This window comes from Crotalus tigris, unplaced genomic scaffold (assembly GCF_016545835.1).
Source record: "Crotalus tigris isolate CLP2741 ecotype Arizona unplaced genomic scaffold, ASM1654583v1 scf7180000020074.1721668, whole genome shotgun sequence".
Taxonomy (NCBI): domain Eukaryota; kingdom Metazoa; phylum Chordata; class Lepidosauria; order Squamata; family Viperidae; genus Crotalus; species Crotalus tigris.
The window spans coordinates 314,691-341,922 of NW_024097846.1; the positions used below are offsets into that span (position 1 = coordinate 314,691).

Here is a 27,232-nt window from a genome sequence, read left to right on the forward strand (position 1 = left end):
TTATCAACGTCTGAATTCCCGCCTGCGAAACCGAAGCGTCCCTCCGTTTGAAGACTACAATTCCCGAAAGGCAACGAGATTGTCGGTGAGGCACGCTGGGAAATGGAGGACAGTAGCAGATTCTTTGAGCGGGCATTGAACAGACGGTTACGGAAGCCGAGGAGGTGCGCTTAAATTCATTCTTGGAAAAACGGCTGGATACGGCCGGCACTCTCAGGCGCTTTTTGTACTGTAGGTGGAATTCCGCGGGAAGCTTTGAGGTTTCACGCAATCGGGATGCATTTCCACCACGTGATTTTTTTGAGGCGGAGCCGGCGGCGGATCATTCGCGGGGCGTCTTCCTTGCTAGCCGGTGGCATGGCCGCCCGTAGGGCACCGCGTGGGTTTAGTTTGCTCCTGGAGAAAAAGGCGGTCTGCTGTATCTTGTATCCAACGGAAGGGAGAATTTCAGCTGTTTGTGCAGAGTTCAACTAGGTATTGATTTCTAAAGCAGCTCCCGTGATAAGTTGCGCTTCGTTACACGCAAAGTCAAGGAAATCGTTCTCAGAAGGTCGTATCCTGCTTCTGCGTAATTTCCATCGCCAAAGGTTTGTTTTTAACTGCTTAGAAAGAGAGTGCTGTATTCTTTTTCTAGATTATGATGGGATGTTTATGGCTACCTCAAATATGTGTCTTTGTAAAACGTTGCAGTGGTTTGGAAAGATTTTGGTTCAGATGCTCTCTTGTCTTTTTCGTTGTATGCTTCCTGGTTGAAATTTCAACTTGGAGAAGAGCTATGTTGCCTTCGTGAAATGGCACTCACTATAGCTGCAGATTATGTACTTATTGGAAGAATAAAATTTTGCAAACGTTTTGAAAATAAACGTTTTTTATTTTCTAAAAAATAAATGACGAACCAGGGAGTGTGTCAGAGAAACTTAGTTGAGCTTTAGCAATAAGATAGTTATTGAAGCGGTGCCAGAAATGTATTTTTACCATTATTGGTGTAATAGGAAAATAATAAATGCTATTATAAAAATATCAAATATACTCGCTGTTAATGAATTGTTTCTTATGCAGTTTTCATGAAATGAAGATGATTTTCTTTTAAACCAATCTTTGTAACATTAAGAAAAGTATAAGCCATTAGTTCCCTAGGGTTTTATAAGTTTTTTTAAAATCACCCAGCCATCATTTAGATACCATGCATATTCACTATTACCTTGGGTATTCAAATAATTATTTTTTTCTTTTTCTTTAAAAATTCCAAAAGGAATTACCATATTTTCAAATCTATTTTGCAGTATCATTTTGTATATTTGGTCTTATGAGGTGTTTTGTATTTTCAGTTTTATCACGGTTTTGAATTAATTTCATTTTTTCCCCTTATGGCGGATGTTTGAATTATACTATTTTTTTAACAACCGCCCCTTCCATCAATTAGTGGAAGACTAACTGATGCAGCACCTCAAATGTTGAGTCAATAATGATAATAATGATACTTGTTATAAAAAAATCCAGACTTAACTCTACACAGTAGGAAGGGCTATGTCAATACATGGAAAAAAATAGAATCCATCATAGGCTTCCTTTTAGAATAAGATGAGGGAACAGAGTGGCAGAGACATAGGAACATAGTTGCATGGTTAAAGGTCATGACAAGTTATAGTTAATTTCCAAATTATGCTAAACTCCCTGAATTCCTCCTGACTTAGCAGTCAGAACAAGCATAAAAATAGGAGGAAAACAAAATGTGTGAATACTATGGTTCCTCACAATAGTTTTTATGGTTAGTCTGAATAAGGCTTGTTTGAAGCATTGGGGGGCTTATTAATAAAACACCTTGGCAGACTAATACTTTTGCATTCTTTTTCTTCCTACAGTCACTTCATATTATATGGAAAAGGAAATACAATGTTTTATATCTGCAAATAACATTTCTTTTTCCTAATGTATACTTGTGGCAGTCAGAAATGAAGAAAGAAGTTCTGGGTTCCTTTGGAAGAAGCCAATCCAAATGACAAGCATGCTTTGCCTAAGACGTTTTTATCCAATTCCAACAAGATGTTTTAACTGTCGAACTTGGAGCAGCGACACTTTGTTGAACCAACTAAATAACTTTACAAATGAACACCAAGTGTTCAATCTTGTGTCAAAGAACAGAGCCAGACTCTCTGAAAAACATGTGAGAAGTGCAATTAAGAAACTTGTGCAAGTTCAAAAGAAAAGGCCTCTGTCCTCAGAAACTATGGATTATATAAGAAGTCATTCTCAGTTTTTTGTACTTCGCATCTTGGCAGAAAATAAGATTGAATGTATGGATAATGAATCATTAGTGGATGTATTATACAGTATGCTCTGGTAAGTAGTGTGAGATTGAATTGCAGGCAAATTTATTACATGTTAAAATGTGCTTATAGAATTCTGTTCATACTTTTTGAAAAAGTTCAATCTAGCAATCATAAAAATCGTTATAGCAGTTGTAAAAGATTGTGTGTGTGTGTATGTGTGTGTATATATATATATACACACACACATACACATACACTTTGCAAAAACCCAAAGGAACAAAACAGAGGTGTGATCAAGACAAAGTACAGAGTCCTGCCTTTGCCACATAAAAGTTAAGATTAGTTTTTAAAATTGCCTCTTGCATTGGGGAAATGCTGCTGGAGTAAAATGCAACAGAACTCCAAAATCCCATTTGTTCCTCAAGCTCATAGAAAAGAATATCAATCATTGAATATGAACAATTTTTGCTACAAGCATTTAAGGGTTGTTATTTGTAATTTTATTTATTAATATTTAGATACTTTACATATGGGTTGGGGGAAATTCAGAAGTCGTCAAAGGTTACTAAAAAGTATATTTGAAAAGAGAGAAGTAGCACCCTGTACAACTTTGTGCATTAATCCATTAATAATATAGAACAAATTTGTTACAGAACAAATATATATAATACACATACACAAACACACTATACATTATATACACGCACCCACACATATACATATGCATATGTATATAGTATAACAAAATTAAATATATGCTACCAAGTTACAATTTATAGATCTCAATATATATAGATTTATTTTAACTCTAAAATATCTTACAAAATTTGTTTGGCTCACTTTTTATTCCTTCTGAAGGTTTGAAGTTGACGCCCATGACTCACTTGTAGAAGAGTTGGTTGTAGAAGGCTGGAAGCGATTAAATGAGCAAGTATACATTTTATCTGTTTATTCTTTTTCATATTAATTGGAAATTCATGCTTAGAATAAATCTCACAGAATTAGCACTAAGCAATAATATTTTTAATCCTTTCTCATGCCTCTTTCATAGAATTTGGTGGCTCAAATTGTGATGTAAGATAAATTTGCATGGATTATTATATTAAAAGTAGAAACTATAAATGTAAGACTACATCACTATAGTTATCGATTCAAAATAAACTATTAGTAACTTTAGGCTGCAGTTCTGAATTCCATATTCACTCATTGGAGTTTGTCCAAACTGAGTGCGTGAACAAGGAGAGCCAGCAAACGTTTGCTGGGAAAGTTCAGCGGGAGGCAAAAACAAAGAAGGAACCAGCTGCTCATTCTGAGGGAACCCTGTGCTCAGCTGTGAGGAGTAAAAAGCTGAGGTCCTCAATAGCTACAGATTGTGAAGGATGTGCCCTGATGGTTGTTGGTTGTCAATTGGGAGTGACTAGTTAAGTAAGCAGAAACTGTAGGATGGGTTCCCAACCGGGGGTATGAAAACCTGGGTTTAGAAGTTTCAAAATTATAGTGTATATGCATAATTCATTTTGAACTTTTGTAAGGGATGTGAGAATATATTAGAAGCATTCTAGGGGTATGGGGTATAGAAAAGGTTGGGAACATAAGGCAATCAGATGCTTTATTCATAGTCCTGTGCATTCTGCAGCACTTTTTCCAAATTAAATCTGAAGCACTGTAAAGCCTTAAATACTAGAGGTCTGCAGTATTTAGATCTGAAGCAGGAAATAATAATAATAATAATAATAATAATAATAATAATAATAATAATAGTAGTAGTAGTAAAGTTGGAAGGGACCTTGGAGGTCATCTAGTCCAACCCCCTGCTCGGGCAGGAAACCCTACACCATTTCGGACAAATGGCTGTCCAGTCTCTTCTTAAAAACTTCCAGTGTTGGAGCATTAACTGCTTCTGGAGGCAAGCTGTTCCACTGATTAATTGTTCTCACTGTCAGGAAGTTTCTCCTTAGTTCTAGGTTGCTTCTCTCCTTGATTAGTTTCCACCCGTTGCTTCTTGTCCTGCCTTCAGGTGCTTTGGAAAATAGCTTAATTCCCTCTTCTTTATGGCAGCCCTGAGATATTGGAATACTGCTATCATGTCCCCCCTTGTCCTTCTCTTCGTTAAACTAGACATACCCAATTCTCGCAACCGTTCCTTATATGTTTTAGCCTCCAGGCCCCTAATCATCTTTGTTGCTCTTCTCTGTACTCTTTCTAGAGTCTCAACATCTTTTTTACATCGTGGTGACCAAACTGGATGCAGTATTCCAAGTGTGGCCTTACCAAGGCATTGAAGAGTGGTATTAATACTTCACGTGATCTTGATTCTATCCCTCTGTTAATGTAGCCTAGCACTGTGTTGGCCTTTCTGGCAGCTGCAGCACACTGCTGGCTCATATTTAAGTGATTGTCTACTAGGACTCCGAGGTCCCTCTCACAGCTACTACTATTGAGCATGGTGCCACCTATGCTTTACTTGTGCATTTGGTTTTTCTTGCCTAAACGTAGAACCTTGCTTTTTTCACCATTGAATTTCATTTTGTTAGTTAGTGCCCAGTGTTCAAGTCTGTCCAGATCCTTCTGTATCTGAAGCCTGTCTTCTGGAGTGTTGGATATTCCTGCCAGCTTGGTGTCATCTGCAAATTTGATGAGTTCCCCATCTATCCCTTCATCCAAATCGTTGATGAAGATGTTGAAGAGTACTGGGCCCAGAACAGAGCCCTGGGGCACCCCACTACACACTTCCCTCCATATAGAGGCAGTTCCATTGAGGACCACTCGCTGAGTACGGCCGGTCAGCCAGCTACGGATCCATCTGGTGGTGGTTCTGTCTACCCCACATTTTTCTATCTTGTCAAGTAGTAGGTTGTGATCTACTTTATCAAATGCCTTACTGAAGTCCAAATAAATTATGTCCACAGCATTCCTCTGATCCACTAATTTTGTCACTTGGTCAAAGAATGCAATAGGATTTGTCTGGCATGATCTATTTTTGACAAACCCATGTTGGCTTTTAGTAGTGACTTTGTTTGCCTCTAGGTGTTCGTTGATTCGTTGTTTGATTATCTTTTCCAGGTAGTCCTCAATTTATGATCACAATTGAGCCCAAAATTTACGTTGTCAAGTGAGAAATTTGTTAAAAGAGTTTTGCCCCATTTTACAATTTTTCTTGCCACCTTTGTTAAGTGAATCACTGCAGTTGTTAAGTTAGTAACACGGTTGTTAAAGTGAATCTGGTTTCCCCATTGACTTTGCTTGCCAGAAGGTCGCTAAAGGGGATCACATGACTCCGGGACACTGCAACCGTCATAAATATGAGTCAGTTGGCAAGTATCTGAATGTAAATCATATGACCATGGAGATGCTGCAATAGTCATAAGTGTGAAAAATGTTCATAAGTCCCTTTTTTCAGTGCCGTTGTAACTTTGAACGGTCACTAAATGGGTTGTAAGTAAAGGACTATCTGTACTTTGGATCCGGTATATTTGGGGTGCATTTATGCTGGAGCTGAACTGATCTTAAGTTTAATAGCAATTCCTTAAAGAGTAGAAGTAGGTGGATATTTGAACTGGAATTTATGGTGACATGTAATTCCAATTGTTTGGAGTGCAGTTGTTGAATGCTTTCTGGAAGACTTTTCTACCTTTACTTGATTAAGATTCTAAGCTGCAAATTTCTCCTTAGGAAGTGTACTCATGGAGAAATATCGAAATTTGTCCTAGTTCGTAAACATATATGTAGACCTTTGGCACAGTAACTATATTGTCTTTGTTATCCTCAGACTGACTCCACCTCTGCTATCTAAATTTGCACTGTGTGTACAGGAACAACATCTGCATCATAGTCCACTCATGGGTGAAATAGCTCATTTGGTAGATAAGAAATTGGATTCCATACAGGATTCAAGGTAATTTTTATTTAATAAAGATTCCAGCCAGGGATTCATAGGTCTTTTAAGATTAAATGGAGAGAATTAATAAGGGAAGCATGCCCTCATTGTTCCCATGAACCCAACATCTGACATGAATACAGATAGGCAGCTTTGGGTGTGTAATTCATAGATCTTAAAAGAACCTGAAAGGAAGTTTATTACTGAATATTTTCAACTTATCTTATTGTAGATATACAATTGAATGTGCCCTATTGTGGAGACAATATACCGTATATGCCAGCGTACAAGGCGACCCGGCGTATAAGACGACCCCCGTCTTTATCGCCGGGCCGCATTCCTAGAACGTCGTCTTATACGCCGGAAACTACCAGTATTTCCGGCGTATAAAACGACTCAGCGTATAAGACGACCCCCATCTTTGGCGCCGATTTCAGCGCTCGCGGAAGTCGCCTTATACGCCGGCATTTACGGTAGTTTGGGATTTTTAAAGACAGGTAGCCCTCATATTATGACTACAATTGAGCCTGGAATTTTAGTTGTAAGTAGAATCACCACATGACCAAACTTAATTTTATAACTATATTTACAACACTAGTTAAGCAAGACACCATGGCCATTAAGTAAATCATGTGGTTGTAAGTCCAAATCCAACCTATCCAATGGGCGTATTTCCCCAGAAAATGGCAAAACAAATTGCAAAATGCAGTTGTGTCACTGTGGGGTACTGTAGCTGACCATAAAAGTCAGCCAGTTGCCAAACACCAAAAATGCGATTATGTATCTGCAAAATGCAATTATGTACCTGTGGGGATGTTGCAACTGTCGTAACTTTGAGGACAAGTTTTTTTGGATCTGTTATAACTACGAACAGTCACTAAGTTTCATGGAAGACATTTTTTCCATGGATGCAGGGGGGGGAAGGGGAGGATGATCATGTAACCTAGATCCCTAGAAACTGCATGCACAGTTTCACTCACTTCCAGCTATGTGGTCCGGTTCCTAACAGGGACTTGAAGCCCCCGTCTTATAACACATATCTATTCAGAAGTAACTCCCTTTGAATAGGCTGAGCGAAGCTTTATTGCAATGGAGCAATCTTAGCTGCTATCCCATTTGAGCTTACATGAGTATGAATCCTTTCAATTGTTTTGCCTGCAAGCACTGCAGTCTTCATAATAAGGAGAAATAATTAGGTGTTTTTTTTTTTAAGAAAAAGCATTACTGAAAGGCAAAATCTTCATTGTGTAACATTTGTCTGCTCCCAATTTCAAGTAGTTACTTAATATAAATGCTGTAATATGTCCTGTGTAAAAATCACCCTCTCTTGTCTTTTTTTTACTTAATGCCATTTTCTTCAGCATTGTTAGATTTTTCTGATGAAATGAATACGGGTAATTTTTTAAATATGTTTTTAGGGCTTTGTCAGTCGTAATGAACTGCATATCTTCTGTTACCTCGTCGAATTTGAAAAAGCGGTTAATAGAAAAAGCAGAAGACTTGTTAGAAACAACAGACATCTCAGTGAATGATGCCAGGCGATTTATACAGTTTCTCCGGAATGTCAGTTTTCTGCACTGGCCGCTGGTAAAAAAATGTAACAATATTTTTATTCGGCATTCACATGAGTTACGTGTTGAGGATTTCTCTATCATTCTTGGACTCTACCAGAATTTGCAATTCAACAACACTGAATTTAGATTACTTGCCAAAGAAAAGCTGATAGAACTTAAGGATCATTGCAACAGTCTGTTGAACGTCATGCAGCTGTTCATTCATCTTGCACCCATGGTACAGGAAGAGATGCAAAAAGAGTAAGTGTATTTGTCTTGCCAATTTATTTGTGTATTTTCTTTTTAAGAGAAGTGAAAAAGTTGAAATTATGACTTACCTGTACGCTATTGAGGGGTTATTTCCTCATAAATACAGGTTGTAATCCCTGAAATCAAAATGTTAAGTGTTAATGATTTATCGTCATAAGGAATTACATTCTTTGCAGGTTGTGGCCCAGGCTTCTAGACAGGTGACTCTACCTGTATGCAGGAGAATTGCTCTTTCCTTTCCCTCCCTCCCTCCTTTCCCTTCCTGAAAGGCAAATACTCATATGTTCAGAAGCATTTTAAAGTGCTTTATTAGAGCTTTTCTAACATCTTCCTCAAACCTAATGAAGACTCTTAGATAATTACATACAGCAAGCAAAGTGTCTGTGCAGTTTTATTCTCCTGCAGATCCCTTCAAAAATTGGAATATTCTTCAGGGTCAGATTGAGAAAATGGTACTGATAAACACCTTCAAGGAATAGCACAGGTCAGCATGACTCTGAGGACACCAGCAGTGCAGAACCAAAACCAAATATCCCAATTTCTTCTTTCCTTTTTAAATCTTAACTCAAATAATATTGCAAATTCAGCATTTGAGAAGCGTTTCCACAAGCAGATGTCGCAAATGGTCACACATCACATGGAACTGTGTCAGTTATAGCTAAAAAATATTTCTTTAATCATGTGGTTTATGTTGCTATTTTTTTCTAAACTTTTTATGACCTGGTATAATACTGTCTTAGTTGGCAAAATATTTGTATTGGGGTCTGAACGTCAGTGTTCCTACAGGATGAATTACTATGATGTTTCCACTTTTCATTTCTTGTTAATATATTTGGGATATGCTAGATCGGGGGATGGGGGCAATTAATGAGAAACCGGGGCTGTGAAGGGCACACAAACCTGCACATACGACGCATAGGACACACAAACCTGCACATACGTAAATTGAAAAAAAAAAAGCAGTTGCTTTCAAAATAAAAGCAATGCTGTTGTATTGCATGCATGGCACACATTTATTTACATTTGATTTCTAATTTCCAATTGACCTCACACAGGCCAGAGAGGGACAGCCAAAAGGGCTGTAGAATGCCCAAGTCTGTCTATGTGCTTTCTTCAGTTCCTCTCCTATGTATCTGTATAATAGTAGAAGAGATGGGAGACTCTCGGGTAATAGAAAAATTTAGGCTAGGCTGAGAAGTACAGATAGTCTTCAACTTACAACAGTTCGTTAAGTGACCATTCAAAGTTACAATGACACTAAAAAGCGACTTAGGATCATTTTTCACACTTAACGACCACTGCAGCATTCCCAAGATCACGTGGTCACAATTCAGACACTTGGCAACAGACTCATATTTATGATGGTTGCAGTGTCCCTGAGTTATGTCATTACCTTTTGTGAGATTCCGATAAACAAAATCCATGGGGAAACCAGATTCGCTTAACAACCGTGCTACTAACTTAACCACTGCAGCGATTCTCTTAACAAATGGGCAAGGAAAGATCGTAAAATGAGGCAACATTCACTTAACAAATGTTTCATTTAGCAACAGAAATTTTGGATTGAATTGGGGTTCGTAAGTCGAGGACTATCTGTAAAGCAGTAGACACCCAGCTCCACACACGAAATCAGAAGCAAATATTTTATATTGCTGTCAGGTCAAAATCACTGATAAACTTTGACTTAAAAATTTCACCAATTTTTTATTTGTTGAAAATTATCTCTGTTATTCATCTAAACTTCAACATTTTTCCATGGCTTTCAGAATATTTCTTTTGTAAAAATTTGTTCTTGGTTGATTAGCAAATTATGTTTTAAAAGTAAGAATGATGGACTTTCTGAATGCTCAGGCAGCTTTTCTATCACAAACATATGCATATATAAATATATGTACATTTCTTTTTAGGTTAAGTGAAAAGCTTCTACTAATCGCAGATGATTTGGGTCGGTACCAAACGTTAATTGTGGCAGAAAAAATGCAAGAAGTACAATACAGAAATCCACTACTGATTGAAAAGTAATCCTCTAATCGCATTCGTGTTTTGAGTTATTCTTTATTTTTGTGAGCAACTATTCTGTTTTTCATATATTTCTTTTCTAAGCTGTTTCTGAACATTGCTGGAATTTCATCATAAAAGTTTCCTTGTTTCTTTGAGTTTTAAACGTACAATATTTATCTTCAAATAATTCTAGAGATGAAAGTAATTTTTTTTTTCTAGGAAAAACACATTACAGATAGTCCTTGTTTAGCAATCGCAATTGCTGAAGTCAGTTGTTAAGCAAAGCGGTTGCTAAGTGAAAAATCCTGGGACCATGACGGTGCTTAACAATTTTACGCAGGACAGTGCATTCTGACTGTAAAGGTCAGCATAGGAGCAAGAAAGAGGGATGCTGCAAAGGTTGTAAAAATGCAGGCATAGGTTAAAACGTTACTTTTTCCTCACTGTCATAATTGCAAATGGTCAGTGTCTGAAGCAAACATTAAGCGAGGACTAGCTGTATAGATTGAAACAGGTAATAATTGTGTCAGAAATTTTAAAAGGTAGCTTAGTGCAGCATAACATCTGCACAGTCCAAATAACCAGGCTTATTCAGTAATTGTTTCAATTATAATCCATAAGTAAGAATTGATTCAGCTCCAGCCGGCTCTTCAAAAATTTATCTTTTCTGTTCTTCCTTTCTAGTATTAATTATGTTTGACACATAATAATAAACTTTGTATCTTGTAAAAGATACCCAGCTTCAGAATATAAGCATTTCTGAGAGAAACTTACATATTCAGAATAATTCTCCCAGTATCTGTACTGTTTTCATTACTACATTTTTATGTCATGGTTATATTCAAGAGCATAATAAGGAATGTAGGACTGTTAATAACCCTCATTTTATGGTCCTTTCTTTGAAATCCAATGACATAATGTCCTGATTAGAATTAGGGTAAAGAATGTAGGATGCTTACTTTTATATTAACTTAACTTTTTTCCCCTACAGACTTTTTAAGTCATTGGTCTGTGACCAGTTTTTTTTTTTTTTTTGCAGATTTGTAATATTTGTTTCACTAAAATTCTCATCTAAAAATTATGACATAGTTAACGGTATTTAAGCATGATACAATTACTTCTGTCACATTTACTCTCTGTTATAATAGCAGAAGTACCTGTACTTTCTTTAGTCCAGGTATAATTTAGTCAACATGTAACACTGCATGTTATACTACTTACCTAGTATTATAGACCAAGTCTAAATGTATTTCTCAGAAGTAAAAACTTGCAATAGCTAGACACACTTAGGATCATGCTGTAGACAAGGATGTCCGCTGTCACCTCTGCTTTTTTATTTTAGTTCTACAAGTTTTGAAGAGAAATAGCAAGACAGGATGAGAAAACAATAGGCCCGAAAATTTAAAGACTTATAAAATAGGGTCTTTTGCTAATGCTTTAACCTTAATTATACAAGAACCCAAGAATGGTATAGAATATTTAATGAAGAAATTGAAAGAGTTTGGTGCATTAGCTGGATTTAAAATAAATAAGCAAAGAAGAAAAATGTCAAATAAAAATATGACCACGCTTGATCAAGAAACCCCGATGAATAAAACAGGTTTTAAAATTGAGAAGAAGGCTAAATACTTGCAGGTTATATTGAACTGTATATGGAACTTTACATTATTTCAGAATAATTATCTCAAAATATGGAAGGACATTATTGAAATGGGGGAAAACTCCAGTTGTCATTGCTGCGTGAAATTGCAATGATTAGGATGAAGGTGTTAACCAGGATGTTATTTTTATTCCAGACAGTACTATACTAGTAATGCATAATTTATATAAAAGCAAAAAAAATATTTCTAATCTGTATGGCTGGCCAAAAAAACTAAGAATTAAATACAAATTGCTGCAAGATGCTAAAGAAAGAGATGGGTTATGTCTACTTGTTTTAAAATTGTGCTTTGCTGCTTGTTGTCTGGTATGAATAACGGCATGGGTTGCTCTAAAGAACATTTTAACTTGAAACATAATTTTGTAATGTGTATCTTTTTGGCTTTCAGGATTGTATCCCTCCTTCACAAGTACTTGGATCAGTATAAACCATTTGAGCTTTTGAGAGTGACAAATGTGCTAGCCATGCTGCATTGGCCCAAATCTGACATATATTCCAAATTACAACAATTATCAATCTGGTAAGGAGGTACATTTTTTTTCAACATATATAGTTACTCAATCTATTAATTCAGGCTTGTGTCTCATGGGGTTAGAAACATTAGATGAGCGTAAAGGAATATAAAATGGTGAATCTATCTTGTTCAGACTTTCCAGGAAACCTATACGTCACAGCTGAGCATTAATGAAATATAGGTCTGATTTCAAAAAATGACAGAACTGTACATTTAACTCTTCTGATATATTCTCGCACCGCTTATAAAAGTTTGAAACAACGGCAACGAATTATGCGTATATACTATAATTTTGAAAACCCATGTTTTCACACCCCCTGGAATATTGTCTCACGCCCCCAATTGGGAAACTCTGAGCTAACTCATACAATATCTGAAAAATAAATTATTTCTAAAAAACTTTTATTTTCAAAAAACGTGTAGTGACAGCTATTTGAAAAATAAAAATGAAGATTTTGAACTCAATATCTACTTCTCCCAACTTCGAGTGCATGCTGTATTTCTGTGTTAAAGTAGGGTTCAAACAGACCGACTCACCTGGAAAGTTCTGTTTGAACTTCCAAGTGTTTGTTATGTACACGAACAAACCACGTTCCATTCCATATCATTTCTCTTCTATTTGAGTAGCATCTACCTAAATGTCCCTCTATTGATCAAAACTATGGATGGATGGAAGGAAGGAAGGAGTTAGGGACATTATTGTTCAGGAAATAGTTTCCATTGACAGAAGGGCATAACTTAGATATCACATCTATCTTTTATTATCTGTTTCCTTTAGGAATGCAGTTTGAATTAGTTAACGTATAGCTTTATATGTATCATTAGGACAATTTTAAAGAGTTGTTTGTTGATAGAATGTGTCTTTCATTTGTGAAATTATGCTCTGAACAATATATGTGCATCATCTGAAAATATAGAACATACATTTAGTTAAACATATTGTTTTTATCTTTATGACTTTAATAGATATATTAATTAAATTCTTAGCTGAGATTCATAGATTAATGGTTTAAATTATCTAATAAAAGTTTAATACTGTTGGTTGCTTATTTTTTTGTTCTTTGGTTCCTGTTTTCTAGCATAAATGTCCTCAGCATATTTTAATAAGTATGCATGTGATCTAACTGAAAATCATGTAGTAAAAACATATATGGTACACATATATCTTGTACATTCATTTTTTAAATTAATGGTCCCCTATTTATTTATTCGTTTATTTAATGGATTTTTTGTTGTTGTTTCAATTCCAGCCATTTACAAGTTAAAAGATTTCCCGCTGATATTTTAATGCTGGTTCATGCTCTTTCTAATCTTCCTTCTCCTTATGTGGATGAAGCTGTAGTTACTCAAATTGATGCCATCATACCTCAGTGCAATCTGAGTCAGCTCAATCGTTTTACCATAGATCTTCTGAAATGGATGAAACATCAAAAATCAAATCAGAAAAGTTATTCTGGACCATACGGGTCACTTTTGCAAAAAATTAACAGTTGCGCCTTTCAGAGACTTGAGAAAATAAACAATTTGGATCTTTTGCTGAAGGAACTCAGATACATACATGGAAAATGGTTTCAAGAAGTACTTCTCGAGAAGACCATAGTTACTTTACGTCAGTTGAGAGATCAGATTACATGGTCAAATGTAGTGAAATTTGCATCCTTTCTCCTTGGAACCAACTATCGCTGTACACTATTACTTGACAGAATAGCTGCAGTTACCACTGAACATATCGATCAGGTACAAATGATATCATGTATCTCTCTTGAGAATGGTGAAATGAGCCGTGCGCAACGAGGGAAGGGCTGCAATAGAGCAGCAATAGAGCATTTACTGTACACACTGAAGGTTCAGTTGTGGCATACAAATTAGGTCTCAGGGCCCCTACTGGTTATGTGAAAAACGTGCCCAAAGAATATGATTTGTTAGAAGGTAGTGTCATACATTGCTGTCACTCTAATGGTGAGAGCAATCAACCAATGAAATAGCTTGCCTTCACAAGTTGTGGGTGTTCCACCATCACTGGAGGCTTTCAAAAAGAGGTTTGGTATAGGGTCTCCTGCTTGAGCAGGGGGTTGGACTAGAAGACCTCCAAGGTCCCTTCCAACTCTATCGTTTTATTTCCACATTCCTGGTACAATCTTGTTTTCTTCTAATTCCAGCTGTACAATGCCATACCTATTTATATTTCTGTGCTGTCCTTTGTATGCTTTTTTAAAACTTTAATTTGTACTCTTTTGAATTGACAGCTCCTCCTTTAAATCATGTTTAATACAGATTATGCATTGCTTCTAAATAATTTACAATATATTTTAGCTCAGAAATACATATATTTTGACTTATCGTATTACAGATGGTACGAGGAACATTATGCAGAAATGTTGAATATGCAGGCAGTATATTGGACTTAATTACTATAATTGAGCCCAAAATTTCTGTTGCTAAGTGAGACATTTGTTAATTGAATTTTGCCTCATTTTATGACCTTCCTTGCCACATTTGTTAAGTGAATCACTGCAGTTAAGTTAGTAAACACGGTTGTAAAATGAATCTGGGTTCCCCATTGACTTTGATTCTCGCAAGGTTTGCAAAAGGTGGATCACATGACCCTGGGACACTGTAACTGTCACAAATATGAGTCAGTTGCCCAGCGTCTGAATTTTGATCATATGACCATGGGGATGCTGTAATGGTCTTAAGCATGAAAAACAGCCAAAAATCGGTGTCATTGTAACTTTGAATGGTCACTAAATGAACTGTTGTAAGTCGAACACTACCTATATACAACCTCAAATAATGATTATTTGGTTTTTTTCAAAAAAATATAAATATCACGCCTGTCCGTCGTCTAGTTGAAAAGATCGCAGGAACGCAGGTACGAGGTGCAAGTCAGGGTTTTAATCCTTAACAAACAAAGTCAGCACTGGGAGTGGTTTGCTCCCAGTGCTTCATATAACCGTGCCACGCCCAAAACCCCACCCTCCAGCTGCTAACTACCATCCGCCCCACTACCCTTAAAGCCACGTCTGTTTGGCCCTGCCCTTCCCCTAAATCAACCCCTCCCTGTCCCTCTTCCTGTTTGTCCGAGATGGAGCTGTCTGCCGGCACGCTGCTTCTGTTGTTCTCTGGCCCTTCTGTCTCGTTGTGGCTCCTTGCCGGCTCTCCTTCAGCTGCAGGCAGAGTTGTTCGGCGTTTTGCGCCCTGCGGCACCCAGTTCCGCTGCTCAGCGGGTCTCCTGGGCTCCTGTTGCGCAGCTGGTCTCGTCCCCAGAGGCTCGGCTGTGCACGGCCCTTTCCACCACCTGGCATCGGCATCACGGTGATTTACCGGGCATCGGCTACTCTCAGCGATGCCCCTTCGGCTTCCAACACTCAGCTGATCAGCAGGGCGGCGAGGCTCAGTCTTTGCTGGTATCGGCCAGTGCGAGGTGGTGTGAGGCGTCAGGGCGGCGTGCAGTGGCGGTCGGCTGTGTTCTGAGATACCCCCCCCCCAAAGACTGGCAAGCCCCATGGGGCTTGACAATAAAAATGTGGGGTGGCTAATTGAAATGAAATCAGTGGAAACTGAATGTGCATAGTCCTGATTTCATAGATTTTCATTTTAATGATACCCAAAGTTGTATATTTGTCTGTGGCAAAAGTAGGTGTAACTGGTGTGGCCTCCTTGTGCTGCAAGAACTTCATGTAAACATTTCTAATATCTGTTGCTCCGTCCTGCATATCGGCTTGGAGGAATTTAGCCCATTTCTCCTTACAGAACAGCTGCAATTTAGGGATATTGGTGGCCTCCTCACATGAACTGCTCACTTCAGGTCCTCCCAAATCATTACTCTAGGATTGAAGTCATGACTTTGATTTGGCCATTTCAAAACATTTAATCATTCTTTGATGATACATCTTTTTTTTGGGGGGGGGGTTATTGTTTTACTACATGACCCACTTTCTCTTGAGCTTTGACTCAGAGAAAGATGCCTGGTAGTTTTATATAGAATTTGCTTGATAATTCAGAATTTGTAATCCCATCAATGATGGCAAGCCATTCTGGTCCAGAGGCAGCAAAGCAGACCCAGACTGTGAAATTTCCATCACTGTGTTTCACAGATGAGATAAGAATATTCTTTATTCTTTATATTCTTTACTGGCCAAGTGTGATTGGACACACAAGGAATTTGTTTCTGGGTGCATAAGCTCTCAGTGTACATACAGCCCACAAAGTGATAAGTCATAAATCATAAGATACAAACAAGTGATTAATTATAAGGTACCAATAGAAGAAGGTAGTAGGAAAAATAAGATGAGAAATATGAGAAAATGAGAAGGATAATAACAATACAGCCCTACTACATGGGTAAAATATCTTATGCACTTTTCATTCATGCCAAAAAGTTCACCCAACTTTTTTCCACAACATCCTTTTGGCTTATCCACTTTTGCAAACTGTAGACTAGCACCAATGTTTATTTAATTTTTGGAGAGTACTGACTTTCTCCTGGTAACCTTGACATGCACACCATTGTTTAGAGTTCTGATGTTGGTCTCATGAACGCTAACATTCATCAGTGCAAGAAAGGCCTTTAGTTACTCTCGTGTTCTTTAAGATTTCCCAGCCTACTATAGGCCTTGTTGTTGATATGATCTTGATCGGTCAACCACTGGGGTGGGGTGGGGTAGCATTGGTGTTGAATTGCCTCTATTGGTACACAATCTAATTAACAGTGAATTGATAGGATCCAAACGCTTTGGAAATAGTTTGGTAGCTTTCTTCAGTGAGCATCAACAACTGTTTTTCAGCAATTTAGAAATCCCTTTTGTTCAAGCCATGACACACTTCCACATAACTGTGCTATGAAAATCAGACCTTGATGACGAATAGCCCGAATTCTCTTCTTTAAATACGGCAGGGCTTCCCATACTCATACTTGATTATTATCCCAAAATTAGAGTCAGGAGATTGAAACTACTTACTTTCAATTTTCCTTCAAAAGTCCTAGAGCAGGGGTGTCAAGCTTGATTGCATCGCGGGCTGTATCGTGACATATCAGGAATTTCTTTGCCTTTGCGTGTCCTGCTTGGGCCACCTGGTCTGTGGGCCGTGTGTTTGACATGCCTGTCCTAGAGGCGCACATAATTTTGCCACACAAATATTAGCTTTGAATGGGTGTCCCTCAAGAGGTAAATAAGCCAGAATAAAGTTTTTGACTTATTTAAGTAGGTACTCTTCAACTATTTTAAGTCCTTGTGTGAAAAACCAAGCACATTTTAGATCATATTTATGCAGAAATATTGAAAATTCAAAGGGTTCACAAACTTTTAAAAAACTAGTGTATTTACTTATCAGAAGCAACTCCAAAAAGGGCAGGGCTATGAAAAAAAATGCCTAATTAATATTAACTGAATTAATAACTAATGATTAATATTAATTGCCTAGAAAATGATTGAACTGTTTTTTAAAATTAATTGATTCTTCATTTGCATTCTCTTTCTTGCATACAGATTAATCTCACAGTTTACACACACATAGATTCAGAAATAGAAAAAGATAGGATGGTAGTGGAATAATAAGAACTAAATGTACTAAAAAGGAAAGAGAAAGCAGAAAACAAAATTGGATGGAGATGAGGGAAAAAATCAACTGAAGCTGGAGTGGAGGCGAGAAATAAAACATAGTTCCTGTTATAGAAAGGGTTAAAATCCATCAAGCAACCAGCTTCTTCTAAATCAAACATCCTTGGTTAAGCAATCCTTTGCATTTCCCACCCAATCACTTGTTTTAAATAAATGTTTTCTCCTTCATTTACAAATTTCTATTAGTTGAAGATAAGAAACGAAATCAGAATTCAGGTTATGATTGTTAAGGTGAAATTTTCTATTTAGGTTTAGTTCAGAATGGTCATCTGAACCTAGGTGCCCAGGTTTTGCTGGGGTTGGGATTCTGTTTATAAAACAAATTTCTATATCTTTTGTTGAGGTGCCACATCTATAATGACAGATGCTTAGTTAAATCTTGTATGGATTAGTATAACCTGGCGGTAGTCTTTGAAAAATGCTCAGTTTATTGCAAGTAAGCAATGGACCTGATTAGAAAAGGAGGACTCCCTCACTACAATAGCTTCCTGAGCTACCTTTCTGTTTCAGAGCATAATGAAAAGTGTTAGGAGTATCAAAAATTTCTTGGGACAGAATAGTTGAAAAGTTCTTTTCCCCTGGGTTTTAAGAAATCTTGGAGAGGTTGATGGATGGTTGGTTTTTTAATGTTATACAAAACTGGCAAAAACAGATGAGCTGATTTCTCCTCTTTTCTTTCTCTAGATCTATTATTCAGAAGTACATGTTATTCTTGCTCTATTTTCTTTATTTAATTATGAACCCCCTGAAGCTGAGAAATTTTTTGAGGCTTGCATTAATCATATCAGTCTTCACCTGGGTAAGTTTATTATCAAAATGATGGTCAGATTATATTTTTCTGGAAGTGACAATTATCAACATGTAAAGAAAATGTCAAATTATAAACTCTTCTATTTCTATCTCTTAGAATGAAAGAAATCAAATATATTTATTTGGGCTCTTTCATTGTTTTCATAGAGAATATTCTAATTTCTGAATGTTATTAAAGGGGAAATTTAAAGAGCCAGCCATGATGTGGCACTGTCCCATTCTATAGCTTTTAAAAATAACTACAGTGTTATTTTTGTACGTTTACAGTGTATAAGTAGGAATACATTAAAATGGTCACGGAAAATAGACCTTTTTTGACATGAATAATGGATTTTTAAGTGTGTTTCATCTGGTTATTTTCTCTAAGGATGCTTACAAAGTCGCCCAGTTTTAGAAAATACGTTACAAAAGTGCCATAAGCATAAATGAAAAACTCTGTTAAGTTTGTGAAGAAGCAATCTGCTGCAAAGGACCAAGCAAATACAGAAGTAATATGCATATTAAGTATCATTGTTCTTAACATTAGTTACGTGGAGAGAATGTGGGTATAAAATCTGTTCTTCTCTTAAACATAAGCCCAATGAACAAAAACAATAAGATTCTGCCCTACTTAGTGCTATTTGGCATCATGCCCTTTGTTCCATGCTGATTATTCATTATTCATCCACAAATTATTCGTTATTCATCTTGACAAATAAGTTTAACTTGTTTGTGCCATGCTGGCCCTTCTGTTGTATAGTACATGGTAGAGTTATTTTGAATGTGCATTTAAAACGTTTCTTGGCAACAGTCAGCGCCAATGCTGATGTATCTTTTAAAGGCCGTTATCTTGGCTTTCCTCAGACGTGAATTCCCAATTTCTTAATAATGGATTATTTTGTTTCTGATCTCAAATGTTTTTAGATTATTATAGAACATTTTGGGCATCTTTCAAATGAAAAGCGGTGCAAATAATTTTTTAATAAATAAAAACCGGAAATATTAAAAGGAAAAGAAAAGAAAATGAAAGTGTTATGATGTCATACAAAATAGATAACTTCATAGTTTGGAAAATACATAGAGATTTCAAAACTGAGAAGAAGAATTAAAAACTTTATTAAAACAATTTCAGAACTGATATTTTTCCTTTCATTCTTTACACTGATTGTATGACATCTAATCTTAATAACTTGGTAGAATATGAAACTAAAAACATTGCTAAAATAAAGCAATTAACAGTAAGTAAGGTTGTGAAATATATTATTTCTATTCCCATCTAAACCTTTTAAAAATGCTAAGTATTTAGCTCTCAGGAAGCCAGATAATAAATTTTTAATATTATGCATTAATCTATTTATTTTGTACAGAACATTTTGAACCTTCTCTTCTTGTATTGCTTGGTTTCGCTTTGGCTTCTGCTGGGTATTTTCCACAGAAAGTGATAAAAGCTATATTTAATATTGAATTTCTCTCCAAATTGGATGCTGAGCTTCAAAGTAAGTGCTAATTTCCATTTTTTGATAGGTTTCATAAATAACTTGTATTCTTAAGAATGTAGTCTTGGGCCTTACTAAAGTATTCAACTCTTGTGAAAGAAAGATTTTTTAAAAGGACTACTCCAAATAAAGTACAGTACTTTTGCGCATTAACTTGATAGTAAATGATGTTAAATATTAAAAGGGTCTATGGAGATTCTCAGTCATCCAGGTCATGGTTGTTCCAAAGGTGATTTCTCAGGAGGCAACTGGACTTTCTTGTTTTTCTTTGAAGATGTTTCACTTCTCATCCAAGAATTTTCTTCAGCTCTCACTGGATGGTGGGGAATGAAAAGATTTATATTCCTTGCAGGCAGTGGTCATTTGCAATTTTTTAGAGAGTCGTTGAGCCCATTTGGAGGTTTACTTGTGTTCTCAGGGTTACCTGAGTAGTGCAAATGTGTGTGGAGCTTCTTGACTGCAGGATGTTTTCTGCCCTGTGTCCCTTCACTGTTAAAGATTCTCCATAGACATTTAGCTATGCACTTTGTGATGAACACCCTTTGAATGGTGCAGGAGTATGAATGGATTTCCAGAAAACATTGCAGACTACAGGGACCAATTGTGCTTCAGTTTGAGATGCAGACAACACAGACTCGTCGCCAACAGCTTGCGCCTGTCTTCAACAGTGAAGGGACACAGAGCAGAAAACATCATGTAGCCAAGAAGGCCCCATACACATTTGCACCTCCAAATGGCCTCAATGACTCTCTTAAAAGAATGCAAATGACCAGCTGTCTGCAAGGAATTTAAATCCTTTTATTCCCCACCATCCAGTCAGAGCTGAAGAAGCTTCTTGGATGAGAAGCAAAGAATCTTCAAAGAAAAACAAGAAAGTCCAGTTGCCTCATAAAAAAGCACCTTTAGGACAAATATTAGAAGGGTTTTTCCTCCATCAGTAATTTCTACTTCTGTTGTTATTTAAGTCTTTTAAAAAATAGTATGTTAGTCTGGGGATATTCTATATTTTCAAGGTCTGAAAAATGGCCAAAATAGTTTCTGCATATAGAATTGGGTGGACTTTTATATTGTTTGGACTTTCATTGTCCCCACTGGAGTGTACTTTTTACCTACAGTTTTCCCATATATATTTATAGTTTTTTTTTTCAAATAAATCTTTTACATGTATAGATTAAACAAATGGGTTGCATCTCAACAATGTTCTTAGTTGAAAAATTTACCTATAACAAAGGAAAAACTTCAAACCACTAGTCATTTTATATATTTGACCTTTAAATTTCCCCCATGTTTCCCCACATGTTTATCCACACATGGGTAAACAGCTGCTAAATGTTCCATAAATACATTCTGAAAAAAACAACCAAATAATAAAAATCAGTTTAATGCTATTTTACTTTTGCTACATTTATTTAAGTGTAGCTGCCTCCATAGAGGGGCTGACACCAAGAATTTTCTTCAGAAGCTGACATGAAATACAACAAAATTGTATAGATTCAGTACTTCCTGAATTTAATTTTTAGAAATTGGTTTTATTTTACTGCCTATGGAGATTCTCAGTCATCCAGGTCATAGTTGTCCCAAAGATGCTTTTTCACGAAGCAATTGAACTTGTTTTTCTTTGAAGAAATTTCTCATCCAAAATGCTTCTTTGATGACATAGACAAACCTCCAAGTGGCCTCACTGACTCTAAAACAGGGGTGTCAAACTGCCGGCCCGGATGCATCATGCTGAAATCGCACTCACCCCATTGCCGGCAATTGAAAAAAAGCCGCAATATGTCACAACACGTCACGTGACGTTGCAAGTTTGACACCCCTGCTCTAAAAGAATGCAAATGACCAGCTATCTGCAAAGAATACAAATTCTTCCATTCCCCAACATCCAATCAGAACTGAAGAAGCTTCTTGGATGGGAAGTGAAACATCTTCAAAAAAAAATACAAGTCCAGTTGCCTCCTGAAAAAGCATCTTTGGGTTTTGCTTTACTCTTAGCTGTTTGTTTCTTATTTCTTATTCTTAAAAATGAGGTGCTAGTTGTTAATTTATGAATTCTTCGATGATACCTGTACTTAGCTATCACAATGAAGTAAGTAATATGGCACGAATACATTTTTGTGAATTTTTTTGTCTACAAAAGTGTCTTCTTTTTTTATTCATGGTTACTGCAATATTATATTCTAAACATTGCCCTGTTGTGCTTATTTCTTCTGGATTTTTTTTTAAAAAAACAGTTCTACCATGGAAAACAGCAAGTAAGTCCACCTTCCAGCTGATGGAGCTGAATCGAGCTGTCTGTTTGGAGTGCCCCGAGCTTCAGATTCCATGGTTTCATAAACGCTTCTGTGAACAGCTGAAGAAAAAAAGTGAATATTTAAAGTTTTTGGCAGTTTAATGGCATTAAATATAAGGCTACAATTCCTTTGAATCATTTTTTGTTTACAGAACTGGATTTATTACTCCTTGGATATAGCAAAATTAGAAGTTAAAGATCTCCTTTGTCATGTTCGATCTGCTTCCTTTGGAGAACTGTGATCTTTTAAAAAATGGGCAAAGATGGTGGGAAGCCTCTGATAATACCTAGGCCTTGCCTTTGTGAAATAATAGATAGGGCTGTCTTCTTTTCATTTCTGACTTGGTGTTTGTTTTCTTTGCTGTCTTTTTTCTTCTTCTAGAGACTGATTTATCCAGTCCGTTGCAACAGCAGATATATATACTACTTGGAGAAATCCTAGGAAGAAGCCATTATGCCAGATGTTCTGTACTCACTTCTTACTATTATAGAATTGGTGGGTTGTTTCAAAAAAAGAGTATAAGATTTGTATTGTTTTATTTTATACAAGCCTTGAGAGTTTTGTCTAAATGTTTATGATCTTGTATGAACGTGGCACTCTTGATTTTAAAACTATGCATGTTTTTCCTTTAAGAGCAATTCTTTGGCATTTGTTTAACTTTTGCAGATGCATATTCAAGCTAACCTAAAAGTTCCAGGCAGATGCTATATTCATTCATGCATTCAGGCATGCATTCATTCATTCATTTCCCGACATTATTTTTATAACTCAAGGCGGCAAACACAGGGTACTCCTCCCTCCTCCTGCTTTCCCCCACAACAGCAACAACCCTGCAAGGTGAATAGGGCTGAGGGAGAGTTGACTGGCCCAAGGTCATCTAGTCACTTTTCTTGCCTAAGGTGGGATTAGAGCTCACAGACTCCTGACTTCTAGCCTGATACCTTCACCACTGCTCTTTTTCATTGATGCCCCAAAATGCTCTAAAGCAGTGGTTCTCAACCTATCTAATGCCATGACCCCATAATATAGTTCCCCATGTTGTGGTGACCCCAAAGTGGGTGTGGCCACCAATAAGAGGGAGTAGGACAGCTAGGGAAAAGGGAAAAAAATGGCGGACAGCATGGTTTGGCGACCCCCGTGAAATGGTCATTCGACCGCAAATGGGGTCCCGACCCACAGGTTGAGAACCACTGCTCTAAAGCATCTCATTGCTTTCAAACGTGAATGTTGCATGGCCCTACTTTATGTTATTCTAGTGATGCCTATTTACAAATATTAGTAGGTGTGACTTCAGCTTCAGGTTACTGATAGTCATTCATGTCTTTCAGATTTTGAATTTATCGTTGATAAAAACAGGAGACCTGCTCCATATATAGACCAACACGTTGCCATGCTTAATTCAGACAACATAGGTGGTGCTGAAGCTGGTCACTCCTATGGAAAACAAGGGCTACCACCAGGATTGCAAAGGTGATCGTGTGTTTTTTTATGTTATAGTAATGCAGGACAATAAGGATTTCCACTAGATTTTTCAATTCCAGGCAGTCCTCTGAGCAGAGGATGGCACGTTATATTTACAATTTCACTCAAGTGATATAAGAACAAGGATCCTAATTAAACAGATGGCATTTTTTCCCTGTTCACGTATTTATTCGATTTATATAGTTGTCCATCTCACATATGTGACTCTGGGTGCCTTACACAGCCAGATAACAAAAAAACAAACAAATAAAAATAACCTACTCAAATAAAAACCACTAAAATAATAAAAACCATAAAATAATAATCTGCAGGAGAGTGCAATCCATATATTACTAACAGTATAACCAACTTGTAGGTTCCAGGCACGATGACAAAAACATGAGCTTCCAAAGGCAAGGTTGTAGGGACCTGTCTAACCTCAAGGGATTATTTTATTCCAAAAGGCAGGTGCAGGGCCAGAGAAGGCTTTCCTTCTGGGTCCTATCAAGTGACCTTCCTTTATTGACGCAACCTATAATATGCCTCTTCTGTTGGACTTGATGGGAAGGATAGATGTAACTAGGGAAAAGTAGTTCCTCAAATAACCCAGCCCCATGGCATGTAGGGTCATTGTACTTTGCACAATGTACTTAGTAGTTCTTTGATTTGAACCCAGAAGCAGACCAACAACCAGTGAAGCTCACGGAGCAGAGGTATCTATGTTGATCAAGGAGTACACATACCATTTCTTGAAGGGCAACCTTATGTATAGCACTTGACAGTAATCCATTCTGATGGTGACTAGGGCATGAGCGATAGCCTCCTGATCAAGGAATGGGGAGAACTGGTGCAACCTCTGGTTTGAAGATAGTCTACCACTTTAATACATAATTCACACAAGGACATATATTATTGTATTTGTCAATAATTAATATAATTTAAATAAAATCAATACAGTCCAAAGGAGACATATGTACTCTAAAGTGGACAGATACCCATAGGTTTATCACTCACATAAAATTCATCGCAGAATCAAATCTTACTGAATAATGATGTACTAGTGAGCTTTTATATATGAAATAAAAATAAGCTACTTGCCAATAAAATTACAAAAAATAATATAAGTATCTTCTGGACAATTGGTCCATAAAGATAATTCTAAAACAATTTTATGTTCAGGTAACCATCCCAAAATTTCAGGCAAGAAGTAATTTAAGTTTTAGAATTAAAGCATATTATTATTTTAGCATAAAACAATTTGCAATATGTTTGATATAATTACATTTCTGCTATGTACAATATTTTTTTTTATTCCCGTGATAAAATTTTTAAGAAGAGTGATAATCCTTACTGAAGCCAGCTATAGATAAATGTAACTTTCTTATGTTGCAAAAGATGGCATTATAGTTAAATTATTGGAAACATTAATTCAGAAGTCTTAATCAGGGGCTAATTTTAATGGCAGGCCAGTGTTATAATTAATGCATAATTAATGAATTACAATTATAACTATAGAAAAACATTCAGGGTTTTCGTTAAAACAATAGGTTTCATGTGTATGTAAAGTGATTATAAAATACTTGCAAGCTGTATTTTTGGTTATACGAAAGTAAATTTGAAATTGTATTTAATTCAGAATTGCTATGGAATTCCTTGATTCAGAAGCTTTCTGCAAAAATTCAAATCACGTCAAAGGATATGTTACCATGAAAAAGCGGCATTTAGAGATTCTTGGTTATCAAGTTGTTCAGGTATGGTATCTCCTCTTTGTAAAAGTTGAACAAAATTTCAGAATTTTCTGCATAATATTTCTTACCATAAATATTCACCTTTTGCCCAAAGGCTGCAACCAACTTTAAAGTACTCATGCAATAATACATTTGAGGAAAGTGAAAGGAAAGAAATATTAATAACATTTTAATAATATATCTTCATTTTAATCATATACTTTTCTTTCAGATCCCTCACTATGAATGGAATTCCATGGAATTGTCATCCACGGAAGCAAAGATTGAATATTTAGCAAATAAAATATTTGAAAAGCTTTGATATCCTAGTGTGGAGAAAAAAAATAACAATTTTTTATATGGACTTGTAACATTGAAAATTAATTATCTTCAGCCTTCAATAAACTTATTTTTTTTTAATGAAGACTATTTATGTTGCATCTGGAGGTACCCCTATTTGGAATTGCAGAGGGCAAATTGTGCATTGCAGAATTACATTTCTTGCACAAGGTGTGATTGTTTTTGGCCAGCCTGACCTGGCAAATTACCTAAGCCGTAGTTATAGCAATTGACTACTATGCTACACAGCATATAAACCTATCCTTGAGGAATGTGTAGAAGTTGCTTTTGGTGCCAAATCTAAAAACTAGATGCTATCTAATACCCAATATATTATCCTCATGTTGGAAGACTTGCAATAGTAGATATCTGATGTTGGGCATAATTTAAGGCAGTGTTTCTCAACCTTGACAATTTTAAGGCATGTGGACTTTTAAGGCATGTGCTGGCTGTGGAATTCTGGGAGTTGAAGTCCACATGCCTTAAAATTGTCAAGGTTGAGAAACACTGATTTAAGGTATGTATTTTCACTGTGAAAGCATGAAGGACTCCTGTTTTGTTATAAACTTCTCCAAGGATGAAAGACAGCTGAAGGGCTACTCTTAAATACATCCCACTATTGGCCATTCAGGCAAGAGCTTTCTCATGTAGCTCCTGAGCTGGAAAGCTGCACTGCTTTTTATTCAGTGTGAACTGAATAAATTCGTAATTATTTATAATGCTAGGTTTACTTTTTATTGTTAATTGTCTTGTGTATTCAAGTCCAGCCAAGCAGAATTTGATTTATTTATGTGCTCAGTTTATTAACCATCCTAACAGCCAGAGCTCAACTTGTAGGTGTACATACAGGAAAGAACAATTCAAAATAGGCTAACCTAGCCAGCAGTAAGAATATGTATATACATCGACAGACTCACAAGCCATTTTATCCCATATCCTGTTTAGAAGTTTGGGTTTCCTAAAATTCAAGAAATTATGGGGAATCTTGTTCCGAAGGGCAGAGCTACCCACAGAGAAGGCACATTTTGGGAGTTCAACCAGTTGGCACTACCTCACTGATGGGATCTAGAGCTTATTGCTCCTGGCAATTCTTATTGATGGGCAAAAATAACCAGACAATGGTAGTCCTCAACTTACGACCACAACTGAGCCCAAATTTATGTTGCTGAGAAATTTGTTGAGTGAGTTTTGCCCCATGTTACAACTTTTCTTGCCACAGCTGTTAAGTGAATCACTGCAGTTGTTAAGTTAGTAACACGACTGTTAAGTGAACCTGGCTTCCCCATTGACTTTACTTGTCAGAAGGTTGCAAAAGGTGACTACGTGACTCCGGGACACTGCAACCGTCATAAATGTGAGTCAG

The 27,232-nt window shown here is 36.6% G+C and overlaps 1 protein-coding gene across 4 annotated transcripts; it reads left to right on the forward strand.

Annotated features, from left to right (window-relative positions):
- On the forward strand, positions 1-25,950 carry FASTKD1 (FAST kinase domains 1). Of its 4 annotated transcripts, none has more exons than XM_039365470.1 (15): positions 1-587; positions 1,863-2,340; positions 3,129-3,197; positions 6,040-6,165; positions 7,566-7,961; positions 9,878-9,988; positions 12,020-12,151; positions 13,396-13,882; positions 18,451-18,565; positions 19,923-20,051; positions 22,283-22,414; positions 22,724-22,837; positions 23,671-23,812; positions 25,440-25,554; positions 25,763-25,950. In XM_039365470.1, the coding sequence occupies exons 2-15, from the start codon at positions 1,997-1,999 to the stop codon at positions 25,850-25,852; spliced, it is 2,502 nt and encodes an 833-aa protein (XP_039221404.1). In that variant the 5' UTR covers positions 1-587; positions 1,863-1,996; the 3' UTR covers positions 25,853-25,950. The 4 variants fall into 4 exon arrangements, with proteins under 4 accessions (XP_039221404.1, XP_039221403.1, XP_039221406.1 ...); XM_039365469.1 differs by having other exon boundaries at positions 1,947-2,340; XM_039365472.1 differs by having other exon boundaries at positions 1,951-2,340.
- Positions 25,951-27,232: the final 1,282 nt, after the last annotated feature.

Coding starts and splice junctions, on each gene's coding strand:
- FASTKD1 (XM_039365470.1), top strand. CDS start 1,997: ATGACAAGCATGCTTTGCCTAAGACGTTTTTATCCAATTCCAACAAGA. Junction 2,341..3,128: donor GTATTATACAGTATGCTCTG/GTAAGTAGTGTG, acceptor TTCCTTCTGAAG/GTTTGAAGTTGACGCCCATG. Junction 22,838..23,670: donor TTCTTACTATTATAGAATTG/GTGGGTTGTTTC, acceptor CATGTCTTTCAG/ATTTTGAATTTATCGTTGAT.